The sequence below is a fragment of the Mauremys reevesii genome, linkage group 1 (assembly GCF_016161935.1).
Source record: "Mauremys reevesii isolate NIE-2019 linkage group 1, ASM1616193v1, whole genome shotgun sequence".
NCBI classification, from domain to species: domain Eukaryota; kingdom Metazoa; phylum Chordata; order Testudines; family Geoemydidae; genus Mauremys; species Mauremys reevesii.
The window spans coordinates 264,556,208-264,583,797 of NC_052623.1; the positions used below are offsets into that span (position 1 = coordinate 264,556,208).

General features: G+C 43.0%; 1 protein-coding gene across 5 annotated transcripts in view; it reads right to left on the bottom strand.

The window, feature by feature from the left end:
• LARGE1 (LARGE xylosyl- and glucuronyltransferase 1) overlaps window positions 1–27,590 on the bottom strand; it is a 360,789-nt gene that overhangs the window by 42,240 nt on the left and 290,959 nt on the right. For all 5 annotated transcript variants that reach the window (XM_039494588.1, XM_039494577.1, XM_039494568.1 and 2 more), the window contains 3 exons: window positions 18,206–18,318; window positions 16,775–16,900; window positions 3,123–3,278 (listed from right to left, as the gene is read on the bottom strand). In XM_039494588.1, coding sequence (XP_039350522.1) covers window positions 3,123–3,278; window positions 16,775–16,900; window positions 18,206–18,318 — 395 coding nt within the window. The remainder of the gene's footprint in view (window positions 1–3,122; window positions 3,279–16,774; window positions 16,901–18,205; window positions 18,319–27,590) is intronic.

A 27,590-nucleotide genomic window follows, 5' to 3' on the forward strand; every position in this document is an offset into this window, starting at 1 on the left:
TCCTTAGTGTAACTGGGAATAGTGTATAAACTATTGAACTTAATTATATATTTTACAGATATTTACATTCCAAACAAGACACTAAATACTTCGCCATTACAAGTATTAAATTACAGTACTGTAATAACCAGCATATTGGACTGAGGCCTTAAGGGTGGCATCTGATAAAGCCAGATTGTGAGTGACAGACACAACAAGCCACGGCTCTTGTAAATGATCACAGGTAGGGTTCAGGGGATTAGTGATCATCTAGCTCTCTCTAGTTTTAAAACAGTTTAGTGTCATGGCAGATGTACCTGCTTACTCAGTTACCTACCACTATCTCTATACCAACTACAAGCTCAGTGAAATGTGCAATTTTAAGCTTTCTGAACTGCCAGTTTCAGAACCCAAAATATACATTTTTCTCTGCACTCTACCAACACAATCTCTGGAATAAATCAGTTTACCAAGGTATTACAGAGCACAGGGAGATACAATGACAAGCACCTGGCTGCACATAAAGCCTTCTAATCCACTAGGAGTATCATCATCTCAGCATAATTCCATCCCCCAGCCTTATTTAAGCAATAAAACATGACAAGGGGGTGTGACTCATGCTGGGATAATGCCATATTGAACCACACGTGCTGTGTGAGTCCTAGGAGCAGCATCAAAATGCACGTGACATATATGCTTGCTTTGCCATGCCATATGACCTTTATAAAATCAGATACCATTAAATCAGAGAGATCCAAGACGTTGCATCTGACAAACTGTCTATATAAAATATATATCTTACTATGTGCCCCTTGTTTTGTTTTTTAACCTTCTCTCCCTTTTTATATCCTTTGTTTTCCCTTCAATATTTTGATGCCTCTGTTCTTCAGCCTTTCAGTGACCTTTTAACATTTTTCAGTTCATTTTATTCTCTAAAAGTCTCTCTCTCGAAGAGGTTTTTCCTCTTCTGATTTGACCTTTCCCCTCCACATCTATTTTTGCCTTCGCTGTTTCTTCTCTTCTCTGTTCCAGTCTCTCCACCACTATTTATCCATTTCTCACCACTTTCTTTGATTCCCTATCCTCCCCAAATGCAGATGAGATGATAACTCTGGGTAACAGCCAGGCCTTTGGCTGTACAGCATATGCTCATCTAGAAGTGCTGTAGTTGAGAAACTATTGGTGGCATGTCCTATGGCTGACTTACCCACAGAGGCAATGGGAACACTCTCAGGTGTTGAAAATACTAATGCCTGCTTCTTGTCTCTTGGTTAGTAATGTGTAAGCAGTACTGGTTTTGCTTTACTGACTTTCATATAGAGTATCTCAGGTATTTTACAAGATCCATTGTCCTTTTCTTAAAAATGCATCATAAAGGGCTACTACTTTTTGCTTCTATCTTTTCAAATTGTGTAGCTGAAATTGATATTTGGCTAGAACTCTTTTGTGGCTGCACTGCACAGAAAGTTCATGTATCTATATGTAAAGGCTTCCTTCAACTTTTTAAAAAAATTGTTAGCACACCCACATCCACATTCCCTGTATATAAATGTCCTTGCAGTATTCAGAGGAATCACTTAATCTGGCAGATTTGTCTTGTAAATATTTTGCTGCTGTTCAGAACACTGCTACTGTAGTTTGCAGGGAAGGAGGAGGGCACATAGTTATTAAAGAAAGATACTGACAAATATGGTACTGTCCTGCAATATCCTGGACAAGCCTTATTGAATTAAGTTTAAGTATCTTAGGAGTTCATTGTATTAAAAATGCAAGTGGTTATGTATTTGTTGGATTGTGTGTGTAATGTCTCTAGGGGTGAGACATGACTAATGAAGACCTTGGGAAATATTATGAGCCTCACAATCTATTTGAAACAATGTGCCAGAAAAGAATGAACTCTTATAATTAAGTGGCTTTCTTAGGAAATCTCTAGGGGGAGGTGTATGCAAACGTTACCCCTCCAGTTATGTAAGAACTCAGCCTTCTGAAGCTTCGCCCTGAGGAGGGAGGACCTTTGTCTGCTGATCACCTGTTACATGAGGACAAGAGCAGAGACCCAGGTGGTATAAAGGAGTGACTCACAGATTCATGAGAGTGCTGAGCCAAGGTGGTTATGAACTTGTAAGCACAGAAAAAAACCCTGGTGGAGTTTGAGGGACTGACCCCTACTAAATTCTTGGTTGGAGTTGGAGTGATCTCTGGTAAGCTTATCAGCATGCACGTAGCTTCTTGTATTGTTTTCAATATGTTTTCTCTCTTATGCTCTTATCTTAAGAATAAATGTGCTTGCTTAGAAAGGGCTGTGTGATAACTTACATCTTTGGGCAATTATGCTGTTTATTACCATGGAGGGGTAAGCAAAGCAGGTCTATTTAGGCAGTCTAACTTGCTGGGGAACTCACAGTATAGGCAGGGAGCTGTGCAGCCCGAAAAAGCCCTGGTCAGGAGGGAGAGAGACATGGGTCTCCACACCCAAGAGAGGTAACAGTTTGAAAGCCTAGAATATTGTCATTGCTGGACCACAAAAGGGGAATACAGGGGCAGTTGCCCTGAACTGTGACAGAACCCTCCTGTAGTCTCACAGCATAATTGCACATTCATGGATTAACTCATTGTATACTATGCAGTATACATGTAAAAGGCAGATTTTTGACTTTCAAACCCAGCATTCTGGATGCTTTCATTTCTTCTTTATTATTTGCATTACGGAAACACCTAGTGGCTCCACCTTACACCAGGGCCCCACTGTGTAGGCACTGTACAAACACATTATAAGAGACAGTTCCTGCCCCCAGAGATCTTAGCCATAAGGGTGGGATTGTCAAAAGTGCCTAATGGAGTTAGGAACACCAGTCCTGTTGATTTTTAACTTGTGCTTCTAAATCTCTTAGAAACTTTTGACAACCCCACCCTAAATAGAAAAGGCATCCGAAGAGTTGGGGAAAGGCAGGATTATTATCCCCATTTTACTGACAGGAACTAGAGCAGAGTGAGAATGAACGATTCACCCCAAGTCAGACATGATGTTATGGGAACTGCACCCACATTTCCTGAGTCCTAACACAGTCTCTTAACCAAAAACCAGCCTTCCAATCATCTGCATTGTCTCTGTGTTGAAAGAAACCCTCAGGCTTCCCACTTACATTTTCACTGTTGACGTCTGCCTCACTGGGGCAGCCAAAGAGCTCCCGCCTCAGCAGGTTCCCATCGTACTCTAGGAATGTCAGGTAGAGGTTGCGGAAAAACTCCACATGCTTGTTTTTCACTCGCAGCTTCTTTGGCGAGTTCCAGTGAATCACCTGGTACGGAAAACAAAAAGGGAACAATCCTGTTGTCAGAATGCAGCTTTGCTCTAGCCATCACCTTTATACATCTTTAATATCCTTCCTTCTTCGCAAAAATATCCTTCCCTCTTTCTGCCCTTTCATTGGGAAGGTTTTGTGGAATATTCCATAAGTAATGGCATGCACGGGATAGATTCTATGCTTTTCTATATCTTCCATACAATGTATTGCCTATAGATGTGAGTGTATCATTACACTTCGTGATGCAACGCCACATGCATGTTGGCAGAGCTGGAGTCATGGACCAGTTATGTTATAGATGTTGGTGAGGGGAGAAGTGTGATGGAGAAAAAGCTGAGGCTACAAAATTTGGCCTGGGATTTCCCAGTGACTGTCTCAGCCGATGAAAATTATTCACTGTCTAGTGTCAGACAGCCTCTTCACTTATTTGGAATTAAAGAGAAAGATCCTCAAATTAATTTCTGTTTCTCTTTACCCACCCCTCTGTCCCTCCAAACAGACTGAATCTGATCCAAAAAGATGCATTAGCTGACAATTATTCATGTTGGGTAACCATATTTCCCAAAGGGACAATGGGACACCCCCAGCTGCTTACCTGAGCACCCCCCACCCCCACATGAGGCTGTTGCCAGTCACTGGAACCCTGCTGGACACCTGCATACTGGAATGCTGCCTCCTTGCCCCCTCCCCACCTGCATGGGCTGGCATCGCTGCTCGCCTGCCCACACGTTTCTCCACACCATACCCCACTTTTTTGACAAACATGGGCATTTGTCCCATTGCTCTTGCCAACTGATCAAATCAGCAAAAGAAAACGGGACACATGCCCACTTTTGAGAAAAAAAAAAAGTTGGGATGGCCAGACAGGGCTTAAAAAAGGGACCGTCCTGTCCAAAATGGGACCTATGGTCCTTAGCTTCATGTGAACTTGGCTGAACTTTGTTGTGTTGCATGGCAACACTGTTTAACTCCAAGTGCCAGCAGGTTTTTAGCCATTACTATAGGGGGATGACTCCATTACTGGCCTAGGTTTAACGGTGCCCCAGACATAAAGGGTCTGATTCTCACCGCTCTGGCGGCATAATTGAGAATAAAGCCCAAAGAAAACAGCAAGAGCGGAGCCAGAAGTGGCTTGCAGGAATGATTTCGTTTTATGGAGATTATATTTTAGCCATAAACATGAAAGCTTCGTATACAATTTTTTTCTGTGACTTCCAAAGGGATTAACCCTCCTCCCCCTTTTGGGAGTACTTCCAGATGGGGATTTCTGGAGGTCCTGTGTACCCATTAAAGTAATGACATGAAGGCGTAGTGTCCCTCACAGTCAGCTGCAACAGACTTCAGTGGGTGCCAACTGCTAACCTACTGCTGCATCCCTATACTGTAAACTTTGTTCTAACAACCCTCTTTTCTGATATGGAAACCTTTATTCCTTCCCTGGCCATTGATATGGAACCAATCAAAGTTTCAGAGGACCAAATATGCTGTGATGTAAATTCAAATTGTGAAAAATAAGATCACCTTCAGAAATAAGCAAATCACTTTTTTCCAATTAAAGAAACATTTCAAATAAAAATAATGAAGTATCTACATACTGTATGATCCGGGGAGACCACTTGGAGCAAAGATATTGCTCTAAGAATTATTCTTAGGCAGTGTTGCTTTTTGTTGGTGTGGTTTTGTCATTTTCTGTATTCTCAGTGTCTAGTTTAACTCTGAAATAACATCCTCTATGGTATGCAATGAGAAGTAAACATGATATAGAAACAAATGGGAGCTTTAAGCAGCATTGCTGGGATCTAAAACAGATTGAAAGCCATACAAGATTTACTCCAACAAAAGAGGATCTTGAAGACTCCCTGCTTTAAAAAGGGCTTTACTGGTTTCACCCCATTGTGTTTAACTGCAGCAGAGGGCACTGCAAAAACCAAGTCTGAATCCTACCTCAGGGGAAGCTGACAAATATAACAACACAAACAAGGGACTGAAGGAAATCTAAGGGGCTGCTAAACAGTTTTAAAGGGTTCTAGCAGTTTTGTCAAACAGGCATGGAATGTGAATTGTTCATCTGTTGATAATCTGGACTGCTTTAGGATGAGATCAAAGAACAGAGAGACTGGAAAAGTGCAAGAAAAATGCCTACCAATGAAATCTTTTCTGTGCTACTCCCACACTCAGGATGATATCCTTCCTGCATTCCCCCGGGGTATTGTGTCTCGTGCCTGAGCACCTCAAATCCTCATCTTAGGGATCTGAACCATGCAAACAGTTAATGAGAATAAACAAAATTTCTGTGTATAGGACTGGCTCCCTTCCCCACAGGGCTTTCCCATCATCGCACACTATGTTACATTGCAGTAGAATACTAGTGTCATGATGCTTTTATTTTACTACGTGGGTGATGATGCCAAATCTAGACAACTGCAGATGCCAGCTCTGAGTCTCCTTGGTGCTGCAATTGAAAAGTTATTGTGTCTCCAAAAGCTGGTAAGTGTCAAGGACCTGGTGGTCATGATCTGATCAGATTTGAAATGTGTGTCAAGATTCTGTATGTGTACAGATGTCAAGGCTGCCTGGAGTGAGCTGAAGAAAGATGAATGGAATTGATTACTGTCAAGAAAACTTGAATTTTTATCAAGAAGGACAAGCATATTTCAACTGGTCAGAGGACGGAAAGAAACAATGTAACCAAGTCAAGGACACTAGAAAAAGCACAAAACAGATCTACTAAAGGGGAGGGGTTAATTTAAAAAGGAGCGTAATTAATGAAACTCCCTGTAATACCTGATAATACAAAAGGATAGCAAGCTTCACAAGGCACTGAGCATCTTAACCACCAGCATCAATTCCTAATATACACAGAAGACAATATGTTTTTTCTGAGAGCCAAGCCCACAAATTCACCATGGGCTCAGACTGAAGCTGGATTATTTCCATTTTGTGCACCATCACCAACAGCAGAGATTCTACAGGCCAAAGATACCAGTGTAACCTTACATGGGTTGGAACACGCATCACTGAGGGCATAATATGAAGACAATAATAGGAAGATATAATGGGGCTATGAGAGCCCCATAATGGGGCTATGAGAGCCTTTGTTACTGGGGTTGATGCATCATATGGTAACAACTCAGTTTGACTGTTAAGAGTTTAAGGATGATTTGGTGGATATGGCAGTTAGAAATTAAAAATAAATCTTTATGTGCAAGTTGAGCACATCTGAACTGGAAATTAGAAAGAGACAATGAATGTAGAACCCAAAAATGTCATTTTTGCCATGCCCCTTTTCCAGGACTGAACCACACTTTAATATTGTGTTCGTTTTCTTTCTTTCTTTCTTTCTTTCTTTCTTTCTTTCTTTTAATTTCCTAGCATTTTAAAAGAAACTGTGAAAAGAGAGAGCTTCAATTTCCAGGACTTTGAAGCTCTGGTGGTGTGGAAAAAAAACCCTGCAGCTAGAGCATGTAAATTCCACTGCCTGGAACTGCTTGGTTAGACACCACATAAACACGGGTATCCTTGACCAAGGCCTCCTCAGAACTAAGGAAAATATACCTCTTAATCTTTATTTAGCAATTTACTTACTAAAAGATCAGATCTTAGAATTCCACACCTATTTAACACCTGATTAATCACCATTAAGCAACTTGGCACTATCTAAATTTCTACTAATACCAACCCACTTAATCAGCAGCCTTTACCACTCACTGAAATTAGGCTCAATCAGTTCCCTGGAATACATCCAAATATATTGTGCCCAAGTGAAGCAGAGTACATTGTAATGATAGTTTACCTTTATATCACATTTTTCGTCCCAAAGCACTTGGCCTGTTATACACTTGGCACACCATGAAAATGCATTTAACTTTGAGATGGAAGACAGCAGAAAATGCTATACAGCAGTGGAGGAAGGATATGTAGCATAATGATGCAAACACAAACTCCTACTCTTCCAAACCTGGCTCTAACATCCACACAGACATCAGAGCTGCAGTTTTTAAGGTCTGGCCTGAAAATTCACACAGTTAACTGCATGGAACTCAATTAAAGACAAAGTTCTGAGCAACCTTTCCCAGGTTTCAAGTTGCTCCAAGCTGCATCATTTGCTCCAGGGAGACTCAATATTTCAAACCTGATGTTCAGAGCACACAGCCATAACCTCCAGCAGAACACTGTCTCTCTGGGTATCTTCTTAAGGCTCGTCTAAATGGTGGAATAATGTGTTCTATTGGGATGTGATTCCTAAAGCACACTAACACATTAATGTGAGGTGGTAGGTGATAAGTAAGAGTGTGTTTTTTTTCTTTATCGAAGCAGGTTCTCCTGTGGTATTTGAGTGGCCCTTTCCATGACGTGATCTACTTCTCTGGTGGAGTGTCCTTGTTTAGTGAAGACAGATTTAAGCACACTTAGGTGTGTGTATTGCAAACTTTCTCTTCAGAGCAAATTCTGTGGTATCTGAGTGCCTGGTGGTAGATAACAGATTTCTTGGTGTGTCTGGGGTCGGTGCTGGATCTGTGGAGGCAAGAGTGGTCATCAGTGAGTTTCTTCAATACAGTCATTTGTAGCATTCTAATGTTGAATTTAGTTGTAGTGTCTAGGAAGTTGATGCTGAGGTTGGAGTGTTCTACAGAGAGTTTGATGGATGGGCAGGAATTGTTAAAATTGTGGTGGAAATCTCTGAGACAGTTTAGGTCTTCTGTCCAGAGGATGAAAATATAATTGATGTATCTCAGGTATATTGTTGATTTTGTGGTGCATTTTTCAGAAATTCTTCCTTGAGATGGCTCATGAAGAGGCTGGTATATGGGGAGCCAACTTAGTACCCATGGTTGTTCCCACATTTTTGGCAAAGTGTTTGTTGTTAACTGTGAAGTTGTTGTGGTTGAGGATGAAATGGATGAGTTTGGTGCTGTGTTTTGGTGCTGAGTGTTGTCCATTCTCTTGTAGGTATTTGAGGCAGGAACCAATGCTGTCATGGTGAGGAATATCGGTGTATAGGGAGGTGACATCCATGGTGGCAAGGATGGGATTCTGGGGGAGGTTGTTAATGTTGTGGAGTTCGCAGAGGAAATTTCTAGTGTCTAAGGTGCCACAGGACTCTTTGCTGCTTTTAGGAGGAAGCTGGCACTTTGTGTGGCGAATCATGTAAGGATGTGCAATAGGCCCCTCAGTGGCCGGGCAGTCTAGTGGCTAGATTGTTAGTTCGGGGGGGCTGTAGGAGGACCTGACCGCTCCTTCTCCCTCAGGTCCTGGCCTGGGGTCCTGTGTTGCTCAACCCCTAAACAGAGAAGATGGATCTTTCTCCCAGCCGTGAGGGGAGTTCAGGGCTTGTTTTCCTGGCCTGCTCCCTATGCAAGTCCTCTTAGTTTGTGGGGTAGCCCCGCTAGTCCAGCTGCCCCACATTTGGGGATTCTCTGTAGGTTCCCCTTGGCCGGGAAAGACTTACTTGCCTCCAGTGACTGCATTGGCAGGTAGGTTGCAGGTCTGTGCCTTCAGGCAGGCATACAGAGACCTCCTGCCTCTTCACCAGTCAGCCCCTGACTGAGCCAGGCTCCCTTCTTTTCTCCCCACTCCAGACCTGGCATTGGCTGCAGGTATAACGGGGTGGAACTTGCTGAACCCACAGGCTGCAGTCTTGCTCGCTGCTCCTTCACAGGATGGTTTCTATGAGTTCTGATATTCCTTCAGTAAGGATGATGATGGATCTACCTGGGTTCCCTTGTTTGTGTATCTTGGGGTGCATGTAGAAGGTTCCTGGGGTGGATTGATGGGGAATGAGATTGTAGAGTTTCTCTTGGAGTTGTTTGGGGAAGGATTTGATTGTATCTATGGACTTAACAGGGACACTGCTTTCATGGATCATTACAACAATCTGTAACATACACCTGCCTGCTGACAGTTAATGGTCCACTTCAAACCCCTTTTGCATAACAGTCTAACCCTTATTGCCCACTCCACCTCAACTGACCTGCTGCATATGACTCCTTATGCTTAACTATCTGTTACAATTTGTATTTAGCTCAGACAATCTGATTTCTTTCCCCAGACCTGAAGAACTCTGTGTAGTTTGAAAACTATGGATCTCCCACCAACACAAGTCAGTCCAATAAAATAAATTTTCATATCTACCTTGCCTCTCTCATATCCTAGGACCAACATGACTGCAACAACACTGCAAATAATAATTTAGCAAATTCCCTGAGTCTTTTTACCATGACTGAATTACCAGAATCCTTGTGTGTAAACAGAAGTTGAATAATTGACAATTAGCCTTCTTCTCATGCTTCACTCATTCATTAAGGTCACAATTCATTGTTGGATATATTACAATTGTTTACTTTCTTTCATAGGAACTCTGTTGCCAATTGGTCTTTGCCTATGGTTGCCAGATACCCAGTTTTGGACCAAACTTTCTGGTCAAAAAGGGGACCTAGCAGTGTCTGGTCAGATGTGCTGACTGGACACCAAAGGTCTAGTTACCACGGGGTGGGGGAGGTGCCGGTCATTAACCCGCACCAGCTCCTGCTCAGCCGAGGCTGCTTCCTACCTACAGACAGGCTCCTTGTCAGATTGCTGCAGCTTCCATCCCAGCCCTGGAGCAGAGAGAGTCCAGCTGGGGTGGGAGGGAAGTGGAGAAGATCCAGCGAGTGACACGGGGATGGGGGAAGAGGAGTGAGCAACAGGGGCAGGGCCTTGGGGGGTGGGGCCTCACAGGAAGAGGCAGAGCCTTGGAGGAAGAGGCTGGCAGGGGCAGGGCCTTGGGGGTCCAGTTATCAGTAATTAGAAATGTGGCAACCCTATCTTTGTCAGACCCCAGTAACAGAAATGTCTTCACAGACAAGAACACACCTTTTGCCAAAAGGGAAAAGCAAACATAGGTTCCCATCCAGCAAGAAACTCTGCATGCAGGCTGAGCCCCACTGATTTCAGGGGTCAGGACCACTGAGCATATATGTACCTCCAGCATATATAGCTGTAAGCTATTATCTATACAGAGTGAGTATCAGTGCTTCAGCACCTCTTGCCTGATGTACTGTGCCCCTCTTACGACTTCTATAAGAATGGCTCACACTGAACATTCCGAGACGGATCCTCAGCTGGTCTAATTTGGGATAGCTAATTTCGACAAAAACAACAAGGAGTCCGGTGGCACCTTAAAGACTAACAGATTTATTTGGGCATAAGCTTTTGTGGGTAAAAAAACCCACTTCTTCAGATGCATGGAGTCTCCGTGCATATCTCCATGCATCTGAAGAAGTAGGTTTTTTTATCCACAAAAGCTTATCCCCAATAAATCTGTTAGTCTTTAAGGTGCCACCAGACTCCTCATTGTTTTTGTGGATACAGACTAATACGGCTACCCCTCTGATACTAATTGCAACAGCCACCAAAAATCTGGGCCTCTCCAATTTAAAACAATGAAAATTGCTAAAGAAGATATAAATGCAAGTTAGGGGGAAAATGCACAGAGAAAAATAATGATTAGAATCCTATGCAGCGTTGACAGGATATATGCAAGAGCTTCCTATACCTTCATAAAGCATGCTGAGCACATTGTGCTTCCATTATTCAGGGTTGTGAACAGAGCAGCAGAGAAGTATATACATACTTGAATAGCAGCTAACTATGAAGCCTCCCTAAGTTTACTTGACATAATGTGGTATGTAATGATGACAAATCCTCAAATCCTATGGACTTTGAGACCAGATGGAATTAAACTGGTGTATTTTCAGCTTGACAGGAAAAAAATGCAGTTTCATTTGACTTGACTAATACTAAGGCCTAGACCAGCTTTAGTCTGGAATTTAAATCTCTTCCAGTATTTCCTTTTTTACCACGACATCCTTCTTAATCCTCCACCACCAACTTTACAATTCATCTTTCTCTCTTCCCTGGAGGCCTCTACTACCTTATTCTTTACTCCAGTCTTATTCACCATGAAATACAGGATGTGCCAAATATATTGTGTTGTACCATTTATATCAAATGTCATGGAAACTGACTAATTTACAGATTTAAAAAATATGTTTTCAAACTTGTGTTAAATATGTCTGCTGCACAATTCACATAAAGACCACGTACTGACACAGCTCGCATTTTGTTGGAAACTAGAATCTCGTTAAATGCCATAATGCTAATCAACAAATTAAAAAATGCTCAGAAAGATAAAATAAAAATCCCAGTCCTGTGGTCTCACTTTATTGACCAGTTCCTCAGCTTGTGCACATTGGCACAGTTTCACTGAAGTCAATGGAGCTATGCCTATCTACACCAGCTGGAGCACTGATCCGATAACTCATCAAAGATTTATGCCCCTGATTTAGTAAGATACTTAAGCTCATGCCTGATTTTAGGCATGTAAGCATGGGCGTAGTTTGGGGGCAGGTGCAGGGAGGGTATTGCCCCCCCCTTAACGTGTGTGAGGCAAGGTGTGTGAGGGGGTGTCACATGGGGTCACATGCCACTCCCACCCCCCGCCCCGGGCATTTCTGCAAATGCTAAGCTGCCCTGCAGGGCTTGCTTTGCTTGGCCTGCCTGGGAGCGGGGCTCTGACCTTCCCACGCTCACCTCCTTCCCCGCATCCTCCCTGGCATGTTTCAGTTCAAGGGGAGCAGAGGAGGTGGTGGGACAAAGCAACTGTTCTCCTGCACTTGGGTCGCTGCCTTGACAGCTGGACACTGCCTCCTTGGTCCTAGTGCCTGCCTGTTTCCTGTACAACGGTGAGTGCCCGTGGTGGGGCTGGGCAAGGTGGTGCTAGGGGAAGGAGGGTAGGTGGAAGAGAAAGGGATTGGATGGGGGGAAACAAGAGCCTGGCACGTGGAATCCCCTCGGCAGCAGCAGCAGCAGCCGCCCTTGCAGGGAGGCAGTCCCAGCAGCACCAGAGCAGTGACATCGCTGCAGCAGCCTGTGCTGGAGTGTCTGCCAGCAGCAGCTGGGGCTCCTCCGTTAAGCCAGCCATCCCCTCCCCCCTGCACCGGCAGCCCAGGTACCCCTCAAGGTGGGGGGAGAGAGCCAGTGAGCCAAGGGAACTGGCTTCAGCATTCACACGCGTACGCGTGCGAGTGCTTTGCCCTCCTCCCCAAATATAGCAGTCATACAACACCTATGCTTGAAAGTACAACTGAAGCTGGAGGGACTAGACTACTCATGGAGTTAAAATTAGGCAAGTATTAAAGTACCTTGCTGAGTCAGGAGCTAACCCCAGGTTGCCTGAATTAGGTTCTTCTGTATCTAAGGCTTCATTACTTTTTACAAAATATTACAGTAATTTTAGTAGCATGCTATGAAATACAATAATACATAATTGAGACTAAATGACATTAGTCAGCATAAATTTGGTAATCCACAATGGGTGTCTCAGATATTTCTGTGAATTAACATTACATTATTCAATTGTATATGGAAGATATAACAACATTTTTCCACAAGAGGGGCATTTTGACAGAATTTGTCCTTTAAAAGCATTTTTGCTTCTGCTCCAAGATCTCTTTTTTTGTTCTGATCCTGGCAATCACTCTTATACATTGTTCTTACCAGAAGTGTAAAGGAACCGGAATGTCCGCCAGCACTTTATAACAGGACAGAGTGCAGTGACACTGTGAATCCCTGCTGATTGGATCCTGCCTATACATGAACAGTAGAATGCTTATGGCCTGCATTAATTTTTCAGCAACCCTCTAGATCACTCCACCTAGATTTGTGATGTAACCCCATCAAAAAATCAGTTTTCCTCCATATAATTCTGAATAGCACTGGGTGAATAATTCACAGCAAATAATGTAGTTGATGATTTTCACCTTTTTTGTTCTTTGTTAATTGTCTACAAGCAGTTTATGGTTTTATAAAATTTGTTCTTTATTTTAAATTATTTACTGTCTAAGTTTGGCAAATAATGTTTGATCTGTAGATTGCATGAGCAGTTTGTTGCAAATATCTGCTCTAGGAAATTCAAACCATGTTAGTTACCTTTGACTGGACATGTAGGTCATATGCCATGTTTCTGGTCCCTTTTTGGATGCATGTAACTTTTTGAATCAGGGATTACTTACATTTATGAATCCAAAATGTGCTGTTTCTATGAGCTCTCCTACCAAAAAATTCATTTGATTGAACATTGAGAGAAAACACAAAGATGGACTCAGCCAAAATGAATGTTTTAACATTTGAAAAAAAAACAGTCAGAAAAATTGTTTGCAATATTCAAACAGTTCTAACTGTGACTAGTCCGTACTGACAATGCTTGCCTACTGCTGCCTAGGTAGGCTGTACTATACTAGACCTTGTGGAATAGTTTCCACTCTCCGGCCCCAGATGTCCTGCATGCAACATTTGAATCTAGAATTTCAGAATTACAACTGCACAACTAATCTTAGTTCATCTGGACTTGTTTAAATCCATCCAACCTGTCTTGTAGTATGGAAACCACTACAGAACTAACTGAAACTTTGTTATAATTCAGTTTAGAAACTTATTCTGACCCAGAGAGGCAGACTAACATTCTCCATTTACGACGTACCTATTATTGTTCTTTTGGTGCCTTGCTTCTGTTTCTCCTCCTACCCTTCAGGAGTCAGTCTTAGGGGTCCTCCTGGGTCTTGTCTTCACTACGGGGGTAAGTCGACCTAAGCTACGCTACTCCAGCTATGTGAATAATGGAGCAGGAATGACGTAGCTTAGGTCGACTTACCCCAGTGTCTTCACTGCACTGCGTCGACGGGAGATGCTCTCCGGTCGACTTCCCTTACTCTTCTCAAAGAGCTGGAGTACCGGGGTTGACCGGAGAGTGCTCTGCCGTCAATTAGCAGGTCTTCACTAGATAGAGTGACCATATTTACCTATGCTGCATACGAGACATCTGGTAAAATTACTCATATTCAAGCAAGTTCAATGGCAATGAATCAGAACTATGCAGCACAAACGTTCAAATTAACATCAAGTTGACTGAGCCCCTGTTAAAAAGAAATGCTGCGTAGCTGGATTCTTTTTATTTACCTTCTTATCTTTAAGGCTTTAGGGTTCACATGGGGAGAGGTGACAAACACACAGTCCTGTACACCTCTCTCACACAGGGAGGGTGACTGACTGACCCAACCCTCCTTGTCCAGCGCTCTCTGCCCTCCATGCCTGGCTGGGCCCCCCGGGATGAACCCGCCTCTCCTGGTACCTGGCACCGCATCTTCCCGAGGCAACACATGTGGGAGCATGCTGGGTCATGTGCCCCCCCCCCTAGATTTCTGCCAGGGTTCACGCCAGAATGTGGCCACCAGCAGCCTTTTGGCACTGTCTATGAGGGAGGGAAGGGATGGGAGCTGCTTCCGGAGTGGGGAGGTAGGGATGACCTGGCCTGTGTCCTTGCAAAGCTCATCTTTCCCCGCCCCCCAGCATCCCCCTTCCCCCTTGTGGCTGGAATCAGCTTGTCCCTTCCTGCCTACACAATATCGAAAGGCAGCTAACACCTCCAGGCTGCTGCTGGCCACCGACATAACCCCGCCGCCTCCTGACCCCCGACTACAGCGCGGGCAGGAGGGATTAAGCCAGTGGTGGGCAATCTGCGGCCCATCAGGGTAATCTGATTGCAGGCCGCGAGACATTTTGCTGATGTCGACTGTCTGCAGGCACGGCCCCCCGCAGCTCCCAGTGGCCGCGTTTTGCTGTTCCCAGTGTGCTGCAGGGACGTGCTGGCTGCTGCTTCCCACTGCTCCCATTGGCCAGGAATGGCGAACCACAGCCACTGGGAGCTGTGATGAGCTGTGCCTGAGGACGGTTCACGTCAGCAAAATGCCTTGCGGCCCGCAATCAGATTACCCTGATGGGTCGCATGTGGCCCGCAGACTGCAGGTTGTTCACCACTGGATTAAGCTCTAAGGATGCTTTATGCACCAAGCCCCAGGGAACCTGACTGCAAACAGGCTGGAAATTGCTTCTCCCCACCACTCCAGACCTTAGCTGAGGGGTGGAGAGGCTTCCCCATGCCAGCGCTGGGCGGGGCTTTGACACTTGCAGGGCTTGGCTCCTCCTGGCCAGTGTCCTGGGCCAGAGGGTCTTGGGCTTTCCCGGGGCACCAGCCCAGCCAGAGGCAGTGGGGGAAGGAAGGCGCCTGCTGGCCACGCTGTTGGTGAGCTGAGCGCTCTGACCAGGGGCTGGTTCTCCGCACAGCGCTGGGAGTGGGATGCGCCCTGCTGGGGGGGGGGGAGATATGGAGGAGCAGCGGGGCTGCAGGGGGGTGAAGGGGCAAAGCAGGGAGAGGACAGCAAGAGGGGGAAGCACATAAAAGGCAGATGGGTGGGCAGCAGAGATGACACGTAATCGGTCATTGCCTGGCACTTGCCTGCACTTACCAGCCACCACAGATCAAAGTGTGCAGCCAGTGCCGGCTGGAAATGGGATGGGGGGCAGGGCCCTGCTGGCTGAGAGCCGGCACACAGTGACGGACCAGCAGGGGGAGTGGCTGGCCTCGCACACTGCATCTTCACCCCCCACCAGCCTTGCACACCCACCCCCATAGTTGCCCACTGGACCCACCCACTCACCACTGGTGGGCAGGTGGCTGGCGACCAGGGATTTGGCCAGCACCAGGACCCGCCAGTACTGATGACGGAGGAGACAGAAAATACAGGACAATTCACTAGACCCACTAAATCGATCCCTGCTGCATCGATTGCAGCAGCATCAATCTCCCCGTAGTGAAGTCACCTATCGATTTCCTCTTCTGCACTCATCACAGTGAAAAATGTGTTGCTGAGTATTCTCTTTATATTGTAGCGTTACTTTTATCGTGCTATATCCCGTTATCCTTACTTGGTTTCTAGTCAGTCCTTACTCAGGGGAAGTCTTAGTGAAGTCAGTAGGAGTTTGCCAAAGTAAAGAGCTGGTAAAAGCTGAGTAAGAACTCCGTAATGTCCTTAGGATTTGGTCCTCCATACACCATAGAAACAAAGAAATGTGGGCCTGGAGAGGAAGTCAAGAGTTCATCTAGTTCACCCTTCCTCCCTCCCTCCCCTCCTGTCTGCTCCTTCCCCCCCACCCTGCTGAGGAGACAATTCAGTTCAGGGTTACACCATCCTTCCGCTCCTCTTTGTGAGACTCTCTGTATCAAACAATTCTGCTTAAAATCTCTTGCAGCATGTTCAGAATACAAGGGTGATATCATTCCCTGTTCAGGAGTAGTGAAGTACTGAAACAGCAGTGAGTGCTGCAGGTCAAGCTTAAGTACATTGGCAGAGACATAGTGTGTGGGGGTAAGGAGGCGGTGCAGCATTTGTCTGCACCCAGCCTAGCTCTGGGCAGTGTTATCCATCTTCCATTTTCACGATTACGAACATGCAGACCAAAACAAAAGCACATTTGTTCCCTCCTCTTTTACTGCACAAAGAATGCCCACAGGTCATCCCTTATGCTCCATCTCTGCCACTGTGGGAACTTCCATTTTATCTCCCAAAACACAAGCAAGATCCAAGTCCCTGGGCTGCAGCTTCAGCTAACTATACCTTTAGGTCAGAAACATCCCTGTAGCACTGTTCAGAACGGGTGTGGTCAGACAGCTGCACGTTCCAGAAACATGGAAGCTGGTAGACAAGGAATGGGTTCTGTTTGATGACTGCATTGAAGATATCCTGGCAGACAAAGACAGAAAAACAATCAGATGCATCATTTCAGCAGAAAGATGATCAATCGCATCTCTCCGAACTGGCTCTCTTCAGTCCTTTGCTCAGAAAGCAAGTGAGAGGGTGAATAGGGAGTTATTACATTAAGCTGTCAGCTCTGCAAACCTAGCTTCACAATTCTGTGTTGGTTAAAGGTGCTGGAACCCCAAGGGCCGACTTGCAGGTCTGAACTAGAGGAAAACAGACTCTTTTCCACACAGAATGCTAGCAGACTGCACCTGGGTTTTCAAAACAAGTATTTTGTACCACTGGCAAAAATTGTTTTTCCTCATCATGGGGAGTACTATGTGGCAGATGGTGAACTGCCTGCTATTCCTAAGTACAGCATCAATTTTCAGTAAAAGAAAGAAGAGTGATCCTGGCAGTTACTGTCCCTTACGATGAACTACCAGTAGGAATATTAGTTATTATTTTATATTGCCCGCAAGTGCTCTAAGTGTTTCACAGAAAACACGCGAGACAGGGCTACAAAACAGCTTACAGTGTAAGTGCCACTATGATCTGCTCTTATGAAGCCATGCAGTGGGAGGGGAAAAATGGTCTTTGTGCTTAAGGTACTAGAGTAAGCGTCCAGGAATCTGGGTTCAATTCCCACCTCTGCTACAGGCTCTCCATGTGATTTTGGGCAAGTCTCTTATGATCTGACTCAAAGGCTACTGAAATCAGTGGGAGTCTTTTCATAGACTTCAGTGGGCTTTGGATCAGCTCCTTAGGTTCTCCGGGCCTCAGTTCCCCATCAGTAAAATGGGGACAGTAATCCCTCCTCACTTAACAGGGGTACTGTAAGGAAAAATACATTAATGTTTGTGAGATGCTCATATTCTGCAGCGATGCAGGCAACAGAAGTATCCAGAGACTGACAGAATCAAAATCACCATTTGCCATAATGAAAATGACAAAAGCAGTAGCAAAAGAAACAGTTTTTTCAAGCTTCAAAAGTCTGGAGTCTTTTCAAAGAAAGAATGAAAGGCTAAAGTAAAGGCTATAAAAAAGAAAAAGACTCCAACTGTTTCCCTTTAAAAAGCATCTGTGCATTAGAGGTAAAAAATTCAATCTGTAAATAGGAGTCTTATGGATAAATCTCTATCTCCCACATTCAAAAATTTCTTCAGAAGGACATGGCAATGAGTTCTGCCTGTTTAAGACGACATGGCAGGACACCTACCTATCTATCTTCCTTCCTCTCTCCCTCCCCACCCCCAATCCAAGGAGCAATGTTTGTACCAGGTCTTCAAAACTGCCTGCCCAACCTACCTGGTCAGCCAATGAGGTTGACAGCATGCTCATTAACTCTCTTTCAGCTGTGAGTCTCCACATCTGCTCCCATTTCATCTTTCGCAACTTATCCAGAAGTAGCAGGATAACCCCTGAAGAGACAGGGAAAGAGAAGCCATAATGTAATGTGCAAAGCAAGGACCTTCATGCCTAAGTGTTGCATCACTGCAGTCAAAAAAAGAACATTTTGCAAAGAGCAGAGTTGGAAGTTATTCCAGTTGCCAACCCATGCTTTTGATTGAAATCAGGATAAATATTTTCATGACACATTAGTTACAGACATAAACTAGCTCTAATAAATAACAATTCTGAAGGAGAATGTATTATAATAATTATTATTAAAGTGTTTCTCTGTTACAATGGTGCCCAAAGGTTCCACTCAGGATTGTTACCTCATTGTGCTGGGTGCCATACAAACGCAATAAAATAAGACAATGTCTGCCCCAGAAAGCCCACAACCTCAATAAGAACAAGACACAACAGGGAGTTATAGAACATCACATGGATGGGGAAAACTGCTTGAAATGCAGTGGAAAAACTGAGGGACAACAGCCAAAAGAAATTTGGTTCATCTAAACTCAGCAAAGGGGCAGCTGGGCCAGAGGGTGGTGTTACAGGCAGGGAGGGGAGCAGGTGAAGAGCTGGGGGCAGGGAAAGGTGCTGTACCTCCAGCAGGCCCATTACATTGACCCTAGAACTAAGCCTGATTTCAGTATGACTGGCCTGGACACTAGGGCGCTGCTGACAAACTGAACTGGTTCACCTGGCCACATGAAAGAGAGAGTTTCCCAAGTCAGCTTCTTCATTCCAAAGGGGATTAGATGGGAGTTTCCAAGTGAGAAAAAATGTGTCTCGTGTCATTCGATAGTGACCCCCACTGCAGCTGCTTTAAGCAGGGAAGTTATGGGCTCCAAAGGGAACCCTGTCAGATTGCTCTCTGCCAGAGAAATGGTGGTGATAATGCTGGTTCTTGAGAATGGGTGTATCTATTATCAGCCAGATTCTGCCATCCTTGCTCACACTGAGCAGAAGATTACTCCGTGAAAAGTCCTGCTGATTTAAACGAGTAGACATTTAATTCTGGCCTCATTAAGGTCAATGGGAGTTTTGCCATTCACTTCAGTGGGACTGGGACTTCACCCCTAAAGTGAAAAGTATTATTCAGTGTAAGCATGGTAGAATCTGGCCCCATGTATTTATTTTAATCACTTAGGGCCAGATTGTGACTCCCTCACTTCCAATGGTGAGCAGTTACTTACAGGAGCAATCCCACTGACTTCTATGAAATCACCATGGTAAGTAATGGGGGGGTCATAATCTAGCCCTCGTAGAGAGCCTATCACTGTGGCATTGAGCATTAAGCAAGGAAAAACATGAGAGAGAACAGGATCCTCAGATCAGAAAGTAACATTTAGTGGGAAAAACAGATGGCTCAACATTCGGTCTTCTTCTTTGGTTGTTTTGTTTCTGGATAGAATTATACTACTTGTGGATGCAGAAAATGCAGTAGAAGCAATGTAGCTGGACTTAAGTAAAACCTTTAATACAATGCCTCACAACACCTTACTTGAAAAAATTATTTCACATGGACTTAGATAAGAATGCTGTCATGGGGAATGAATACTGTCTGAAGGACCATAAACAAAGAGTACTGATAAATGGCAATGTATCAAGTTGGTGGGAGGTGTCTAGTGGGATCAGTGATAAATTTTCATTGGTGTTCTGGAAGAAGGAGTAAACAGAATATTAATGACATTTGCAAGTGATACTAAACTGAAGGCCTTGTAAAAATTAGCACATTTAAATGATAACTAAGGGGGATTATAGCAACTACTCTCAAATATTTGAAGAAGCAAATACCAAACAGGGAGAAAAATTATTTGGGGGAGCCCAAGGGGATATAAGTAGAAGTAATAGGAAGAAATTATGAAAAAGGAAATAAATGTAGGCTGAATATTAAGAAAAAACATTTTAGGCGTTCCTATTAGATTGTGAAATAATCTACCAAGGGAAGTGATAGAAGCCCCATTGCTTCATAGAGACGCACCAGCTGTAGAATCACACAGTCTCCAAACAGCTCTCTAAGAGAAGACTCAGCTAGGAAATCGCCCAGCACTCAAGTGCAGCTCCCCTCTGAAAAGCAAGCCCAAAATAATATAGTCTTGTGCTGTAGAGAAAACTATACAACATAAGCTTATAAATTCACCCCCTCCCTCAATGTGGAAGAAGATATGGACAACTTCTTGCTCCCCCCAGTTATAAATTGCACAAACTTGGTTTAATAATAAACAAAAACAAGTTTATTAACTATAAAAGGCAGATTTGAAGTGGTTATAAGGGCCAGCAAACAGAATAAAGCAGATTACCAAACAAATAATACAAAAACACACAAACTAAGCTTAAGATCTTAAAGAGACTGGTTTCAAGAAGTAATTTCTCACCCTAAATGTTGTTTTAGACAAGTTGCAGAGTTCCTGTAGCTTAGAGTTATTTCTCTTTAGAGACTAGACTTCTGTCTTAGTCTGGACTCAGCCCTGCCTTTCCCACCGCTCATTTCCTTTATCTCTTCAGGTACTCTCAGCAGTCTTTCTTCTTGGGCAGGGAGGCAATGGAGAAGAGCCTTGTTTGCCTTACTCCCCAGCTTTAAATAGAATTTACATAAGGCGGGAAGCCTTCGTTTCCAGTGGAAAAGTACCAGTAGCATCCCAGGTGGTGTTTAGTACCAGGTGACATGACCACATGACCTAGTAAGAGTCACCGCAACGTCCCAGGATGCCTCTCAGGAAGTAGAGAGATTAATATCTTTAAAGTCTTATTGTTTCTTCCTAATGGCCCATCAAAGCTGATGGCCTGTTGTCTGGTGGGTTTTTTGCAAGTAAACACCCAGTTGCAATTGTTACACAGTTAATATTCCTAACTTTAGATACAGAAATGATACATACATACAAATTGGATAATCACATTCAGTAAATCATAACCTTTCCAATGATACCTTACAAGACTCATCTTGCATAAAATATATCTCAGTTATGCCATATCCATAAGGTAAGCATACTTCCATAAAGAATATGGGGTGTAACGTCACAACAAGTAGAACTACTAATCCCAAATTAGGAAGAAGCCGCCACATGTTTGAATCTGATTGAAATTTGAGAATGGAAATCTTCTGCTGCCTAGTGAATTGTGCAAAAGAAAAAATATATTCCGGCTGTGTAGTCTGCGGCCTAGTTTAATGCTGTTCTCCACTTCAGTCCATCTGGCTCCTAAGCACCCTGGAGCCTTTACTGGAGGAATCCCTTTTATTTTCAATCTGCCTTTCTGCTGCAAGTGGTTATACTGGAAATGGACAAACTGCCACAACATGCCACAATACATTTTTGCCAAACTGTTTGTTTTCTATCCAACATAATTGAATTTTTTGTTCCAAGCAGATCTGTGAGCATTGGACTAGAAACGGAGCTTGAATCCTATCTGGAGTTTGCATTTGTGTGTGTATGTTTTTGAGCGCATTACTGTGGATTGGCCGAGATTGAAGGTCAACAGGCAGCAAATTCTTCCCACTGCAGCAGCAGATTAGGTGAGATAACCTCTCATCCTGCTGTAGGTTATTTCCTGATGGTAAGAACTGTCAACTTTGTTTTAACAATATAATATACCTGAGGCAATGAACTATCCATTTATTTAACAAAAATCTCATTGCAGGATTCAATTAATTCTGCTACATTTGTAAAATATGTTTTATTATATATCTATATATATGTACTGCTAAATTTTGCTTTCTAATAAATCTTCTTTAAAAGCCCAATCTGGGGAGGGATGGGGAAAGTACTTTACATCTGCAGTATTCTCCATTTATTCACCCTCTCTCAGTCTTCTGTCAGGCAGTATTTTACGGTGTCACAACTAAAGAGATTACGAGTTCCTGAGGGGTTATCACAGGGGCAGGTGAGAGGCAAAAGCTGCAAGGAAGGGAGGGTAGAAACCAGAGCAGATGCAAATGTATATGAATTATGATCCAGTGCAGCACAAGAAACATGTTGACAGCTTTTAAATCCAATGGTATTGAGCTTACTGATGATTTCTACTCTAATTTACCTAAAGGTTTGGTTTAACACGTTGATACAATCACCATTCAGGGCTTCTGCATTGCAGAATTAGTAATTTACTGCCACTGTAAAAATAAAGGGGAATATTTATAGCAGTTTAAACATTCATTAAAGGTATACAATTCTCCTTAGTATTAGTGAGAATAAGGGATTTGCATTGAGGGGAGAGTTAATTCAATTAATTGAATTCATTTTATTTAGTGTGAAAGCAAAAATAAATGTGAATAGGAAACTTTTAAAAATGATCATGCAAAAGATCAGTGCTTCTCTTTAGAATGCAGTGCACTTTCATAAAGCTCTTCCATTGCTAAAAGGACAAAAAATCAATGTGCCAGCATCCTGTAAGTCTGAACTAGCTCAGTTTGACACTTAGAATGCAGACAAAGTGCCTGGGACCATAAGAGGGAAAGATTTGCCTCAGGAGCCTGCTCCCAGAGCCAAACTGACTGAAATTTCAGGCTGGATTCAAGATGACAACTGGCAGAATGCAGAGGGCTCAGGGATTTACCCTCAGCGGCTGTGCTGGGGGAGGAAGAGGTGAGGACCCTTCTCCCCCCAAAGGAATCTTTCAGGAACATCTGGCCCCAGTTATGGAGCTTTTCGTTTTTAGATGAGAGTGAATCATTTTCTTTTCCCCACACCCCCAAACAGAAGCAGAAGTAAAAGTCTAACAGAAAGAAAACACAAAGAGAAAAGGGGGAACCCAACTGGCTTATGAGTATTAGCCAGGCTATGATTAACCGCAGAATGCCTCACTGTAAAAAACAAGCCAAGGCAAATATTACAAAGCTGTGAATGCCTTGAAGAGCTCTTTGAAAAGCACTCTGGTGCATGGATCATTCTGTTTCAGTGGGGCTTTAATATTTTTTGTGTTTCTCTTTCCTTGTGCCTTATTACTAAGGACCATTGACATGTTAACAGATTCCTTGCTTCTTAGAAGTTCATGTATTCCTACTGCTCCATGGGTCTCAACCTGGGCTATCTGAAGTGTTACAGCCACTGAGTAGATGCAGTAGGGTCAGGGGGCTAGGAGAAAGGCTCCCTTTGGTATGTAAAAATAAGACTCAAAATGCTGAATGCTTCACCACTTTGAAGAAGAGAGGGATTTTATTATTGTTTTTTATTTGGCTTGATAAAAGGTGAGGTCCCCCCCCCCCAAATTTTTAATCGAAAATCTCCTGTTGATGCTATGCTAGGTTCATATTTGATCAGCAAAATAAAAATACTGTATTTTGCCATTTTCAGGCACTACTGGCTCTGAGACAGAATGAAACGATCCCCTCATCTTTGATTTTGCTGGGGTTTGGAAAGTTCATGAGGGCCAAACTTCAGACTCGTGATCCCTGGGGAGCCATATGCTTATTTCCAATTTTAAAGACACAGCTCTGTGTTTGCAGAGCTGTCAGTGCACTCACCACCCTCTTCTCCTGCCACCAGTTCCATTCCTCACTGTAACATTTGCATGAAGTGATGGAACTTGGGCAGGTGAGACAAGGAAGGGAAAACAGAAATGATTCCCCTTCTTCTGACCCTCATCAAATGGATACTAGGTATCAGCCTCATTTTCCTTCTGAAAAGTTGACAGGTAACACATTTATGACATCATAAGTGGTTGCTGTCGAGATGCTTCTAGCTCGAGGCGAGCGATAATTGGAACTTCCATCCCACAGGAAATTCGGCCGTGTCAACCTTTATTTTTGTCCCAAATCAGGATGAAAAATTGAAATTTTGAAATTTTTCACAGAACAGAAATTCTGAGAAAATTAAATTTGGAAGTGTTGAAACATTTCTGCGTTTTCCCACTGTAATGCACTGCCTCATGGGAGCTGTAGTGCAGGAGTCTGCTGCTCCCACTCCTCTCTATGGGCCAGGCTCCCTCACTGAGTTACATCTGCCAAGACACACCCAGAGGTATGTGACTCCTATCATGCACCAAGCAGAGCATGGTTAGACAGTCACTGTATTTCCTTATCAGTGCACCGCATTATGGGAAATGCAAACCTCCAGGGAGCTCAGCCCATAGGAGCGAATGGGGGCTCGTAAGGCAGTACACTGACAGGGTAATACAGTTTAATGTTTTAATGAACTGGTGTGAAACAAAATGTTTTGGGTCACTTTAGCAAAATGAAATATTTTAATTTAAGTTGAACTGACCTGAAACAAAATATTTCATTTTGATTTCTGGCAAAAATTGAGATTTTCAGCAGGAAAATTTTGATTGTGCAGAAACTGCTTTTCCCATCAGAAAGTCATTCAGATGTGAAATTCTTGACCAGCCCTCCTTCTAGCATAGGGGACATGGGGGTTTCTATTAAAATTTACAAAGGAATGTGAATATAGGAAGTTGCAAAGGAAACACAGGTCATATAGTGAAACTTTCAAATTAAATCCATTCATTAAAGTTGTCATTTTAAGGCAGGTGCAAAAATATTCAATACTGAGTAAAGAAAGTTTAGCTGTTTTTGAAGTTTTTTATTTAGCTGTGTGACCCTGCCTCTTTCTTTCAGCCAGTACAAAGTGGTTTTGCGAGTTGTTTAGGCAATAGCAAAATATGTGAACAGCATCTCAGAATCCATCTATTTTAGCTATTTACATAGTGCCTATCACCATACTGTCCAAATACTGGATCACCTAAAGCAGTATAGTACCTGACAAAGATAGGCAGGGACTCACTTTAGAAATTATTATACAGCATCAGTGAGATTAAAAAAACTTATTGGGATTTTACAATGTATGACAAGCGTGCCAGAGACCACACTTCAGACCACCCAATCCAGAATGTGTTAAGGGGTAATGTGCCAATTGTAGGCTGGCACTGTGAAGGTTTAGACTAAGCTTGTAGACTCAGCAGAATCTGTGGCTTGTAGCTGAGCTGTCCCAGGAGGAACAACAGGAAGGAAATGTGACACAGAGATTCACATTTCCTCCCTTGCTCCAAGCGGGAGGAGAAATTTGCCACTCTATTTGTACTATAAGGTGATGATCTTCCAAAGATTATGCACATGCTTATAACTTTCACTTTACACACCTAACTTGAAGTCAATGGGACTTCTCATAATGCATAAAGTTACGCACATGCATAAATCTTTGCAGATGACCAAAAAACTGGAGGGAGAGTGGTAAATAACAAGGAGGACAGGTCACCAGTAATGAGTGATCTAGTTCATTTGGTAAACTGGGCACAAGCAAACACTATGAGTTTCACTACAGCTAAATGTAAATGTTTACATCTAGGGAAAAAAAATGTAGGCCACACTTACTCAATGTGGGACTTTATCCTTGGAAGCAGTGACCCTGAAAGATTTGGGGGTCATGGTGGATAATCAGCTGACAATGAACTGCTCTCACTGTGACTAAAAGGGCTAATGCAGTCCTTGGATGCATAGACATGGGAATCTCATGGAGATTATCATAGAGAGATTATTTTACGTCTGTATTAGGTACTCATGCGACTGCTGGTCCAGTTCTGGTGTCCACAATTCAGAGAAGAGTCATGAGAATGATTAAAGGATTAGAAAATATGCCTTATAATGACAGACTCAAAGAGCACAATCTATTTAGCTTAACAAAGTACTCACACAGGAAACAAATATTTAATAATGGGCTCTTCAATCTAGTAGAGAAAGGTATAGCACAAGCCAATGGCTGCTAGACAAACTCAGACTGGAGATATGGCATAAATTTTTAACAGTGGCAGTAATTAACCACTGGAATAATATATATCAAGGGTTGGTGGTGGAGTCTCCATCACTGACAACTTTCAAATCAAGGGCTAATGGGATCCTTGGATGTATTCTAAAAGACATGCTCTAGGAATTATTTTGGGGAAGTTCGATGGCCTGTGTTATACAGAATGTCTGACTAGATGATCATAATGGTGCGTTCTGGCCTTGGAATCTATTCATCTATGAAGATCATGGCCTAAATAACCAATTGTATCATTTGCTGATACAGAATCCACTGGACCAGACCAAAAGGTGTGATTCTTATTCACACCAGGAGATTATGAAGTTAAGCAACACACGCTTAAGTGGAGTACACTTTAGTAAATTCTGCACACAATTATATGTTTGTATATACATGCACATAAACATGAATGCACACACTTATTTATTGTGATGGGGGAGCCTCTAGGCAGTACTTGGATACAAATAATAGTAACAATAACAAACATGTTGATATATTAAATTAGAAGCCCATGAAATTCAGAGTTTAAGATGCACAGACACATTCAAATAGCCACCACAACCATAACTCTGCCCCAGCTGGGATGTGACAGTGTATATAAGTCTGAGATTTAGAAATCTCTGCATAGTTTTTTAAGTAGTTGGATATCGTTAAGTGGAAGATACCAATTCAGAGAGTGATAGTGAAATTGTTGACTTGATTTATGGACCTGTCTAACTCTTGGTAATAACACTCTGGCCTGGAAATAATTTGGATTGTTTTCTGCTGTTACTGGTATAATAAAGAACATATCTTATGAATGTGTTTTTTAATACTTAGTGAGTGGAAGATTGCACAATAATACATTTCTATTGCATCTTGATGTATCACTTAGCCATGTATTTATGTACACAACCCTTGTGTTTTTTAAAAGGCTTTAATAATGTATGACACCTAAAGAAGATTTGCAATTGTGTGTAATTTGTTAAATGAGAATACAGAATGCGTCCACATTTGAACGTGTCCCTCTTAAAAAAGGAGCAGAGTAAAAAATCTGTTTTGAATTTAAAAGTGGGCATAATGACAGAATGCATAACCCTGGTATTCTGGATGTGCGTATGGAAAATTAGGCTATGATGGAGTGCATTTTGAAGTAAGTTTATCACAGCTACTCTGCAGGGAGCCTAGTTCCTCTTGCAGCATTATGAACACTTTATTTACACTTCCCGATGACCACTTAGCATCATGGAACACTCTTAGTTTATGTTTTCTTCCCCCAAAGTATGAGTTATGGCTTGTTGTTTCTTCCAGGGCAAAGTTAAGATTGTGGAAGCTATCTGAGTATGACTCTGGCTTATTGTACAGGTGCAATCTTCACTCTGAATTTCCTAGGTTTCTAACATTTTAGATATTTATTTTAACTCCAACCTTCTTGAAAGATTTAAAATGCAATATATGTGCCTATAAGCTTAGTTTCTCATTAACTATATTTTTGGTGGAGGATTTTTCCCATTTTTTAAAAATTCTCTAAAAATACTGCTCGAAAAGAGCCTTCTTACTGCAGACTCTAGGAGGAGGAAGAAGGAAGCCCC